A 12,618-nucleotide genomic window follows, 5' to 3' on the forward strand; every position below is an offset into this window, starting at 1 on the left:
ATATCTTTGTGCATGTCTAAGTGGCATCTTCTAGTTCAGCTGACCTAACCTAGTATGTGCTACATCCAGCTTCAATGAAACTACAACTAGGCAAGAACAGTCCAGAATCTGTTCTGACTGATACACCAGGAATGGAATTACCAGCTAATAATTTCCAATTCAAAACAGAAATTATATCACTGCCAATGAGAAAAATAATCTTGTGACTTGCACCCTTAATCAACTAGATCTGGAGCTTTTTTACTGTTCTTCTTCTTTTTAACAGTACCACATCATTCACTTGAACCAGTATATTGAATTAGAGAAGCAACAGCAAGTCCTTACATGGAATACAAAACCAGAGAGTATAACCTCCAATTTTTTGTAGTGCTTAAATCCAGACTTCTGCCTCTCTGTTTAAGATCTATACAAAATAGAGATCTGCTGTCAGACTGGATTTTGCTCTCACAATTCAGTTTCATTCCAGAGTCACTTTGTACAGAATGGCAGTACATTGCATGACATTGTATTGCAATGTAAAAGCAACTGAGCCTTTTTTTTTTTTTTTGGGGGGGGGGGGGTTGCACTCCACCTCCTCTACAACACAGAGCAGACTGAAGCAATGAAAGGAGACTGAAGGCTGACCTTCCTTGTTAAATTTCTGACTGGCCAATCTTACTTTCCAATCATCAAATTTAATTTCTCTAGTCTGTAAGTGGAAATAAAAGAATGAGTGAATAACTGGATTCTTTTCATCCCTGAACACTTCAAGTTTATAAAAGCACAGAAGTTTTCCCCGTGGCACCCTTGGGCAGCCTGGAGCTCTCCTCTGACAATAAAAGAGTGCCTTCACCAAGGTCTCCTCCGAACACTCCTGTGCTTGCACTGGGGCCATGAGATGCAAAGATACCAGGGAAACAGAGCAGCGATTTACATTGACAAAGAGGATTTTGATACACTCCTCCAAATGGGGCAGCATTACCATCTTAATAGCCTTTTGCTCTCAGCCCTCTTCCTGAGGACGCTGGAGATTTTTGCGAATGAAGAACAGTTCCGCTTCCCATTTTAACTGCAACAATAGCAGAAGGGCTCCTTAAACTGCATCAAATAGCAGCCTGTGAAATCCCTAACTAGCCGCACTGCCTCTCCTGCCGTTTTATTATCCTCCGGCCCACAGAACAAAAGGAGGGGGAGCTCCTCCTCACTTTTAGCCTATTCCACACATCCTAATCCCTCAGAGGTGGCAATGGAAATTGCTTGTGGAACTGTTAAATCACACTTTCACTTTGTCTTTCATTCCCCATTCACCCTCGCTAATCAAGGAGTTTCCAGCCACATTTTCCGATATCAATTTGTTTATGGCCTATTGGTTAATGGTCCCGGGATGGGACCCCCTGAGTAAGAAGAAAGAATCCTGGGCACTTCAGCCAGCTGCTGCTTCTTGCCAGTTCCCACACCCATCCACTTGTTCCCATCAGCCGCCCTGAATGTGCTCACCTCCTGACACCAACTGAATTAAACAACAAAGCCTGAATGGAAAGCTGCCTTTGCAATCAGGCTGCAGGACAGATTCCACTTGTTAGCGCTATATGATGTCCCTCAAGCCACAATGCAGGGACACTCCCTGACCGGCTGACCTGTGGCTAGTTGCCTTACTGACATCTTACCTTGTGTACCAGCACCAGGTACAACTCTCATAAAAACTCTCTAGTCTCCCTTGCTCATGGCAGCCTGATATCGAGACAGCATTTACCTAGAGAAATCCAAACCGGTATCTCACCTGTTTTTAGAAAAATCATGAATGATGTTTTAAGTATGCACGCCAGAAACATACAGATAGAGGGAAAAGAGCAATTGCCGTACTCCTAATTAAGTGCTGTCCTTCTATCGGAGAGTCCTGATCCATCATCATTACGTGTTACCAGGGCCATTTGTTCTTAAAGGTAGGGTTCAGGCCTTGGTAAGCTATATTCCTGGCTCACAGAAAAGAATTCAAACAAATAAAGATCCTTTCTGAACAAATGCTTCCCGTTTCTGAAATGGGAAAGCCTTCTTTCCCAAAGTTTCACTACATTAGTGCCTGAGAACAGAGCAGGAAATTGTCTGCCTTCTTTTATAATGACCAGAAACATGTCTGCAACTCAGAAGATGTTCGAGATAGATAGAAAAGTTGTCTCCTGCCCTGTACTGAATCAAAACATGTCTAGACCAACTCTTGCAAGTCATCTCAGTTTAAAATAATAAAAATTGCTTCTAGTTCCTGTAGCCTGTTTAAAATTCCTGGTACCAAATAAAGCAGATCAAATTCCCAGAATGCCATCTAAGAATACACTGGGTATAGTATCTATAGGCTTAGGAAACACTGAATGGACATCCACATTACCATTATGCAGATGTATCAAATGGAAGCAAAAATGCACCAAATATGTTTTTGTTTCTTTTCTTTTCCTACATTATGTATCACCAGAAATGTAAGCGTATTTACTCACTAGTAAATGTAAATATGTTGTTGGTCTGGTACAGCCTGCCTGAAGGTGAGAAATGGGCAGTCAGAAGGAAGAGAACTGTTCACATACCTTAAAATGTTTGTAGTGCTTTATGGGATCAGTAATTCTCAATCACCGGAACGTGAGAAACAGTGATACTCACTTTTCTTAATGCCATGGCTGCATGTGAGAGTGTATCCTCTCAGCAAAAAGTGACGGGCACTGACTAGTTTTATTTACTCTGCTAAACTGACGCAGCAATCAGGAACCATGCTGCATATCAACACACAGCAACTCAACAAAATTGATCTATGAACATCTGTCAAAAAGTAAGGACATTAAAGGAAGATTTATTGGGATAAATGGGGAAAAGAAGGGAAGAGCTGAACTTCCCTTTTTGCTGTGGTCTGAAAGAACGTGATTTAGGACACGGCCACAAGGAACCCTCCTGCTATCATGGTAGTAATATCCAGCTTTTCAGTACACTACCTCATATCCTAGAGAATCTGAGGATTATTTAAGACCATGGGGCATTAGCATTAAGATGATCACAAAAATAGAGAACTGATATTAATTTCCTGTATTTTTATTAATGTTAAGCCATTTGCTACAGAAGAACCATTTATTAGAGCATGTTATGAATGATAGATGGGTATGTTTCTCCCGGAGAAACCTATCCCATAGGAGCAATATTGCCAGAACTATTCTACTTTACCTTGAAGGAAAACAGGGAGCCTTGATTAATAATTTTAGGGCTCATTCTTATATTTGTGGCAATATGCAACAACTAATTCAGTATAATTCAAGACAAAACAGTGAACACAGCAGAAGGCTGCCCTTGTCAACCAGACTGTTTAAATGTGTGGGGTTTTAATTAGGTATAAACAGTACCACTTTCAACAATAGTCGCTGTTCTCTACTTTCAGCCTACTTAAAATACTAATTGTAAAGGCAAAACAATCAGTGCTCTGGTCTTACCTTGAAGAACCAACCCTGATTTCTCAATGGTGTAGAAAAAAGCAGAGAATGGAGCAACAGGGGATTTAGCAACCAGGAGCTGCAAAACAAACAAGTAATATATAAGTACACATCTTTATAACATACTGATCAGAGCTCAAATCCATAGAATAATCTCACTGGATTTAACTTCCAGAAGTAGTAAAGCATACTGCAGAAATAACAAGGTAGTTATTGATCTAGCACTGTCACTTCTAAGTAGTTGAGGTCTTCTCATACGCATGTATAGATCATGGTGCAATTTTAACAGGATTTACAGGTCCTAAAAAAACACCGTCATGAAAGCAGCAAGTTTTGCTTGTCTTATTGGCATCCTGTTAAGGCCAGTCATTCCTGCTAGTTCAGGCAGTTGCACTCGAATAGGAGACAATTTTGAGCAAAACTGCAACTGCCACTGGGTAACACAATTTTAATTGCCATTAACCATTCCACAGATGCACCCACACGGCTCCTCCAAGAACTCCACACATCATCTTCCTCCTGCCCCTGGAAGCAGCGTGGTCCACCTGTGGGTCCTCACACCAGGGAAGGTAACATGCCATTGCAATTATCTGGAAGCCCTCTTTTGCAAAAGGGGTAATGACCGAGTCAAGTTTTATTCAGGGATCTTGTCCTTGGAGTTTCAAAATAGGAACTGGAATTCTCTCGGGGTATATAGCAGGATTGAATTTAGCTCAGCATTCGGGTGTGCTGGCCCTCCATAGTCAGGCCAGAAATATCCCAAGCTGTCTGTCTCCACTATGGAGGAACCATCCCCTGTGGAAGATGAGCTACAGCAGAGCTCTGGAGACAAAGAAATGGGCTTGTTGGCAGGGTAGGAGATGTGGGACCTGCAGTGCCAGTCAAACTCACACAAACGCGCCAGGCTTTATTGCTTGGCTGTTTGATTTTTGCTGATCGCTGAGGACTGCTCCCTCACAGCTTCCCTCAAAATAACCCCCTTTCTGTCATCTACGTGAAAGCGACATTTTAATGATAAATTTAATAAGCTCTGCCCAGAGTGTGATTAGCACAAACAGTGATCTAATGGTCCCCATGTGGGCCCTGCAGAAGACACTGACAGCAGCGACTGATGTGGAGAGCGTGCTGCTGCTTTGCCTCTGGCACAGAGCTGCTGAGCAAAGCTAAAGCACCTTTCTCCTCTCACCTCTTCAGCAGCTAGAAAAGGCCAGGAACTGAAAACTGGCTCTCTCTTGGCAGTGGCCTTGCACCCTGGAAGAGCCTTCCCGCCCTCCCAGCCCCTGAGGACATGGTTTGGGCAGGCGGCTTCCCCTCAGCCCGCACCCATCCTGTGCAGGGATCTGCTCCAAGCACAGCGATATCGCACAGCCCGAGCCGTGACTGCTCAGGACACAGAACACTGCCAACTTCCTTCCCTTCCCTGTACTGATTTCATCTCACCCGGCCATGAGGCCTGCCTAGCAGTGTGCCATGGAACCATTCCGCACCTCAGTGCCTAAACTGCCAGAGTCCTGTCAGGTCTCACAGCCCAAGACAGGCAGCCCTCTGTCAGATACATCCAAATACAGATTTCTTAGAACTGCAGACAGTAATAACCTTATTTTTAGAGTGGGGCACCAATAGATGCTGCTGATTTCAAATGGAGTAAAAAAACGCCATTATTTTCAAAGGTTATGCCCTAATTCTGCCAAGCATTCAAACACTCGTAAGGGTCACTGCATATGAATTTTGGTTGGTGGTGCCTAACAATCAGCAGGAAAAGAGCGAGCAGGTTTTATAAAAGCCAAGAGAGACTACAGAAAAACGAGGAAGTTCATGCCCACCAAAACTGCTCATATTTCACCGAAAAGTCAGAGAGTATTGAATCACTTCATAGACACACAGAACTGAGACATTGATTCCTAAGTGTTAGATTAAAAATATCAAGCACCAGAAGTTTGAGCTCTGCAGTGTCCTTATGTAACCAGAGGATTTGGCAGCAAAATCTGCTGTAGAATCAAGGTGTGTGACTTTCCCATAGCACTTTAAATGCTAAGGGTATCTGTATAAGTAGGTAAGTTTCATTTGTATTTGTACGCAGTCTGCAGACAAGACCATGCTTAGATGTCTTGCAACTCTTCGCCTCATGAGTTTGTAGTGAGGGGGGTGTCGGCCTCTTCTCCCAAGTAACAAGTGATAGAACAAGAGGAAATGGCCTCAAGTTGTGCCAGGGAGGTTTAGATTGGATATAAGGAAACATTTCTTCACCGAAAGGGTTGTCAAGCACTGGAACAGGCTGCCCAGGGAAATGGTTGAGTCACAGTCCCTGGGGTATTTAAAAGATATGTAGGTGTGGCACTTAGGGACATGGTTTAGTGGTTGCACTTGGCAGTGCTAGGTTAACGGTTGGACTTGATGATCTTAAAGGTCTTTTCCAACCAAAACAATTCTATGATTCTTTCTCATCTGATCCTGATACAGGCTGAGGAAACAAAATCCTCATATCTGGTTCTCCAAATATAACCATTATTACCCACAGCTAGCTAACATTTTTATGGTTTTCAGAATTTAAACCATAGCTCCCTTCTTCTTCAGACAGTAAAAAATAAAGGCAGGCACATAAAGACCACAAATACAGCCAGAGAACATCAGACCAGTCCAAATGTCAGTGTTTTCCTTTCAGTCATATGAAGCTGGCAAAACCACCTCAGGATGCAATACAACTTTTGTGAACTACTCCAAGCAGGAAAACTGCTGCGCTAGCACTTTCCCCTCTTCCATGTTAATTACCGTTCTCACTGGAACGAACTCCTGGAGAAAGAAGAGGCATGTCACATCCCACGTCCGTGACGCACCTTGACAAAACCCGAATTCCCTTGCTCATCGTTATCCCCAGAGCCAGTGCTTCCCACTGACGCGGCAGGAGGGGGACTGCCAGGAGTAAAGCAGAGTGCCTCCTGGTGCTTCGCATGCTCCCGCAGCTCTGGGAACATGGGGGGAGAGGATGGGGTGGAAAAACTGTGCAAACTCTCAGCCACAGAGCCTCCCACAACAGCTGGATGCTTAATCGGAAAGGCCCGAAGTGAAACGGTTACAAATCTGATGTCTAAGGTCAAATTTTTGGCATTCTGTGCAGCGCTATGCACATAAATACTAACCTATATATGCATGTGCACTAGGCACAGTTGTACGTGCAAATGGATAGACATTCAAATAACCCTATGTACATTCTGTTACTGCATTTTTATGCAGTTACAATATGTGCATAACTAAGTATAGCAATGAAAAAATATAATAAATCACATCCTTTCAGCAGCACATCACAGGGCCCCTCTGAAAGGCTGCTGCCGCGCAGTTACAGCTGAGGCTCAGAATTAGCTTTCTTCTTAGTGAAAGAGGAACAGCTCAGAATTTTCAAAGGTATTGCTTTATTTTGAATATTTGCTTACTGAGAAAAATAACCGTTAAAGTATGATTGCATATTTCACAACCAGACAGAGTACACAGAATTCTTTTTTACAACACCAAACTCTACATTAACGTAACGTTAAAAAAAAAGAAAGTATTTAGATTTGTATTTCAACCAAAGAGAAAAAACTGTAAAAGGTCATTGCAAACCATCCTCTGGTTGGAATAGCCAACACAGAGTAGGTTCTTATGTATACACAAAGAACTTACAAAACATAGAAGGAAATACATATTTTAAAAAAAAAAAAAAAGAAAATGAAGTTTTGGAGGTCAAGAAGCAGAAGTATAAATCGAGGACTGCCACAAATCAAGGTAATGTTGACCCTGGAAAGATTATTAACAATATCAAAAAGGAAATAGAAATTGGAGTTATAGTGAAATGACATTGGGATAGTAATTAAATATATTCTAGATATGAGTGAAGAAATAATCAGTTTTCAACAAGCAGGACAATGCTGAAAAAGAGGAAAAGGCAGATAATGGGAATTATCTATATCATATAGATACAGAAATAACTGAGTGGAAAGCAAACTCCAGGAGCTTAGCGCATTCAGTAGAAAATACATCATCTCTGTCGAAAAAAACCTGTAAGAATCAGCATGTGAATTTAGGTCTGATAGCTAGTATTTGTCATACATCTATGAAATTTGTTCTTGTTTCAGTGGGGATAGAGTTAATTTTCTTCCTAGAAGTTGGTATAGTGCTGTGGTTTGGATTTAGGGTGAGAATAATGTTGATAACACACTGATGTTTTTAGTTGTTGCCAAGCAGTCAGGGACTTCTCAGCTTCTCATAGTGCCCTGCCATCGAGAAGCAGGGGGGTGCCCAAGAAGCTGGGAGGGGACACAGCCAGGACAGCTGACCCAAACTGGCCAAAGGGATATTCCATACCATATGACATCATGCTCAGTATATAACTTGGGGTTGGCCAGGAGGTGGCATGGCTCAGGAACTAGCTGAGCATTGGCTTCAGGTGGTGAGCAATTGTGCTGTGCATCACTTGTTTTGTATATTCTATTATTATCATCATCATCCTCATCTTTCTTTTCTGTCCTATCAAACTATTTTTATCTCACCTCACGAGTTTTACCTTTTTTTCCTTTTCGATTCTCTCCCCCATCCCACTGTGTGTCAGGGGGAGTGAAAGAATGGCTGTGTGGTTGTTTTAGCTGCCTGTCAGGTTAAACCACAACAGAACTGAAGATGATGCCACATAACTGAGAAGCAGCAAACATAGTCCTCAAAAGGAAGAGAGAGAAAAAAAAAAGTCAACTGGTGAATTGAGGCCTGTAATCTGATTTCAGTATCATGCATGGCTTTAGAAGAAATTTTGAAGGGAAGAACAACTAAAGACTTGGAAAATCGGATAAAACAAAACATGGATGTTATGCCAGACATACCTGACATCCTCCTTCCAATTTTTTAGAAATCTGAAATAAATTGGACCTCATCTATTTGGATCTCTGTAAAGCTTTTAACATTGCTAAATCAGAACTGATAATGAAGTAAACAAGGATAAGCACAGAAGCTGTAAGACAAAAGGAGAAACAGTCAGTTACTGAAAAGAAAACACTTCCCAGATATATTAGTACCTCACAAGATTACTAACCCACAAGATGATGTAACCAGGACAACGGCAGATCCAATTGTACAGCATATCACTGCATACACCTGGCAAAACCAGGGATACGTTGGTATTTCTGTACAAGCCACTAGCAAGCTTTAATCTGGAATACCATGCACAGTACAGGTCACCCATGGACTCAAACTGCAAGAGATAGGCTGTGTGCTGGTGAGGAGAATGGAGTGGTCATCTGAGAGGCCACTAGAAAAAATTAGCTCAATGAATCTAGCAAAAAATGAAGGCTGACTGTTGTCTATGTGTGTAAGTGAATGGGGGGAGGGGAGAAGAGAGAATAGAGCAGGAAGAAAGAGAAGAGCTTCTCAAACTGACAACACTGGCTCAAGAACAAACGTGTCGCCACAGACATTTTGGCTGGAAATTTTAAAGTTTGTCACCATCACTAAAGTGAGATTCTGGAAGAGCCTTCGACTCAAAGAGGCAAGGCTAAAAAAAAAAAATCTTTGTTTTTAGGATTCAGATTAAAATATTTATGAAAGGGATATGAAGCAGTGCCTGGGATGCACTCCATGACCTATGAAGTCTCTTCAAGTCCTATGGGCATCCTGAGAAGCATCGAAGCCCTGCCGACTCATCTTTTATGCTGATAGAACTGACAGAGTTGGAACAATACATACTAACAATGTCCCACTAACGATCTTTGTGGTCAATAAACCAAGAAAAAGTAACAGCAATATTATCTTATGTAAAGCCTCAGTAGAGTATATTTTAGAGTCCACTGGTATCACATAACAAGGGCAAGAAAAGAAAAAAAGCTAACAGATCTGTGAGCTAATACATACAGATGCAATGTGTGTGCTTTTGGAGTACTGTCGTGTTTTACAGGTGTTGAGAAAAGGTGATAGATTTAACTTGTTTGGTTTTTTTTTTAAGAAAAAGTTGCTGGTTTTCAAATATAGAATTTATAATTTAAAGTCTTCTCATCTTTATCTTCTGGTGAACATCTGCTCCTCTCCCCAAGGTTCCAAGTAGCCACCTGAGGATGTGGAGAACACAAGGGTCTTCCAGGATAACTCGGAAGCAGAAAGCTCAGGCAGAACAGGCATTTCTAAAACTCACATATATTCAACTCTATGTCCTGTTCCAATTCTAAATCAGTCCTGGCCAAAAACTGGAGAGAGTACAGAAAGGTTTATTATCTGAACTGGGATCTGAATCAGAATACTTTATTAATAAACTGAAAAAGAAACCTCTTTCCACAACCTTACTTTCCCAAACTTGAGATTAATAACCTGTATTTTTAGTCCAACATAAAAGTTTTCCTTGGTTCCCTTTTGCTTCAGGAAAAGAAAGGAATATACAACTCCAGTAATGTTCTTGAGGTATGTAAAGGAATTTATTGCTTTGTTTCCTAACCAGATAAGCGAAAGACACACCTTTTATGATAAGCACTATTTAATCAAGGAATCAAAGATGAAATCCAGGCCTCGCCAGAAATTTTTCCTATTGATACTTTAGTGCAAAGTTGCACCAAAAGGAGTACACATTTTGAGATGAGTAAACAGTAACGGTAAATAGTGGTCTAAAGAAGTTAACAGGCATTTAGATGACAAAAATGATTTTTAAATGGTGAAATGAATAGAAAATAGAAAAATGCCGGAATGTTACTAAGTCTTTCTAATTCATCCTATCCCCAATGCTTCTGGAATGCTATCCATAAGCTATCCATGAACTTCTGGAACAGAATATAAACTGCAGATGCGGTTATTCTTATGTTGCTGTCCTACTAAAGTACAAATGATAGAGATGGTTGAGAGAAGTAAAAATCAAAGCTCTTTTCAGTTTTGTAAAGTTAGGACTTTGCAAAGTGGTCAAATCTTAGTTTCCTTTACATTTCCCTGTCAGAAGGTTTGTAATAATTATTTATTATTTGACAACAATATAGAATAAACATTAAACAACTGAAAAAATTATTTCTGCCATAAGGCAAGTTAAGAACACAAAGGTACTATGAAGAGGAAATATATCACCTTGATGAAAAGTGAATAGAAACTGGATAGATGCCATTAGATTAGATAAAGGAAGATAAATGGGAGACAGGCAGAACAGTTGAGAAACAAAAGGCTTAGAGAGAATTGATGATGACAGCAGAAAAATTGTACATTAAAGTTTGTTTTTTAATTAGGGAAAGCATTTTTATTAATACAGTTTATTGTTTATAAGCATTATGGAAGAGATGAATCACAGAAATTGATTGCAGAAGCCCAGCAGAAAATACTAATTATTGGGACAACATCCCCTGTCAATAGCAAGGAAAGTGATGAATTGGAAAATGTATTGGATGGACTTTCAGAAGTAGTCCGACAACCAGAAATCAAGCCGGTGTCCTGCCAAAAAACAAGTACAAAAGATGAAGGGGACAAAGTCTTATCTCAAACTAGTTATCAAAATGCCAGGATGATGAACTACCAAACAGTGAAATAATAAAATGATTTTGACTCAGCTATGAGCTCTCACATTAAAAAACATACAGTTTCATAATGGAAAACTAATGATTTTAACAAAAGAACTACGACATTTCAATGAAATATTTGAGAAAATCAGCTGCATTAACATTTAATACATCATTTCCGTTTAGACTGGAAAGACATCCAGTTTCTTCCCCATTTTTTTACTGAGACTATTACAAGAAGTTGGTTCTTAGCAATGACTGAGGAACATGAGTGAAACCATTCAAAGCCTCTTTTAAAGTATGTCAGCTTCTTCTAATCAGTGAACAGATTCTTCTCTTTTCATTTTGTTCTGTGTTAATTTTTTCCTTCGATTTCCTTTTCTGCTAGACTTAACTTTTGTACTGACAAAATGCATATACGTGCACGAAGGACCGAATGAATAAGGAAACCACATTTACAGCCAATACATATTTTGGAATTCAGACCTACTGACAAATTATCACATACATGAGATTTGTGAAAGGATTCTGACTCTCACTATGCTTGCTGCCCTTACTGAAACAACGCTGGCTTGCTGGGATTTTTTGCTAATTCATATTGTTGCCCTATTGTAGTAAACAATTGTTGCTAATAGCTGGTGCATTGCAGGAGAACTCTTCAGTTACACAACATTCACTTGGAAGAGCATGGCTGAGAATTGAGAAGGAAACCTACACCATCGCTAGTGTCATTCAACTGGGAAAAGACTATCAAGGTTCGGTTAGACTCACGTACTAATAAAATCAGTGCTAAGCTAAACAAATCTTTCCCCTAATTGTGCCAAATTGTCTGGGTGGACAATCTTCATGCCAGAATTTCCCTTCTTATTGTAGATTAGAAGGGTTGTTTTTTCAGCTGCAACAGAGCCCAGGAAAAAGCCAGTAAGGAAAACAACCAAGTTGATTTTGCATCAGATATCCCAGCAGACCTCATAACTGTTTTTTCTGCCCTCCCTTCTGGTTCTTCTTGGGCCCTGTGTGAAGGAATTTGATATATTCTAGAAATGAAAGTGGAGGTCCTTATTCTGCAGATCATTTACTTTTGAGCAGGAGCTGTGACCCAGTTCCCAGGGCCAGCTCTCATTCCCAGTCCCACAGGTCACGCTGCCTCCAGCCCACCACAAAGGTGCCTGAGGAGGGAACCAAGAGTTCCCTAACAGGCACTCATGCCACAGTGGCATCAAGGGTTCACACACCAGTATACCGGTTGTTCCCTGTTCCCTCTTCATGCAGAAGTATCCTTTAGTGCAACCGGATGGCTTTTTACAAGGTGGGAGAAAAAATGGTTGTGTTTTCTGCCAAACCTCACCAAACACGAGTACTCGTTAGACCTTGGAGCTCTTCAAGGCTTCAGTCTTGCAAGGGGTTCTGATTTACCTTGGGAGAAAATTGCTCCTTGTTGCAGAAATGAAAAGTGACCCTAAAAATTTCCAGTGTTCTGGTGAAAAAAATGTAGTTTCGGTATCCTGCAATCATTTACTTAGCTCGCAGGATATACCCATAAACCATTTACTGATCTCCCACTGCATATGATTCTTGGGATAACAACATTTTGCCTGTGTATGGTACTTAATCTGTAGATTTAAAAAAGGCTTTACAAGAGTGGGGAAAAAATAACCCCATTATGCATTTGGGTAAATTGAAGTTCAGAAATT

At 40.7% G+C, this 12,618-nt stretch overlaps 1 protein-coding gene across 11 annotated transcripts in view; it reads right to left on the reverse strand.

Moving 5' to 3' along the window:
- Nucleotides 1–12,618, reverse strand: part of RAD51B (RAD51 paralog B) — a 467,347-nt gene that overhangs the window by 156,257 nt on the left and 298,472 nt on the right. For all 11 annotated transcript variants that reach the window (XR_008577203.1, XR_008577202.1, XM_054826023.1 and 8 more), the window contains exon 10: nucleotides 3,444–3,522. Coding sequence is in view for 9 of the 11 variants with exons in the window: in XM_054826023.1 (XP_054681998.1) it covers nucleotides 3,444–3,522 (79 nt within the window). In the remaining 2 variants the exon portion in view is untranslated. The remainder of the gene's footprint in view (nucleotides 1–3,443; nucleotides 3,523–12,618) is intronic.

Source organism: Grus americana, chromosome 5 (genome assembly GCF_028858705.1).
Source record: "Grus americana isolate bGruAme1 chromosome 5, bGruAme1.mat, whole genome shotgun sequence".
Classification (NCBI taxonomy): domain Eukaryota; kingdom Metazoa; phylum Chordata; class Aves; order Gruiformes; family Gruidae; genus Grus; species Grus americana.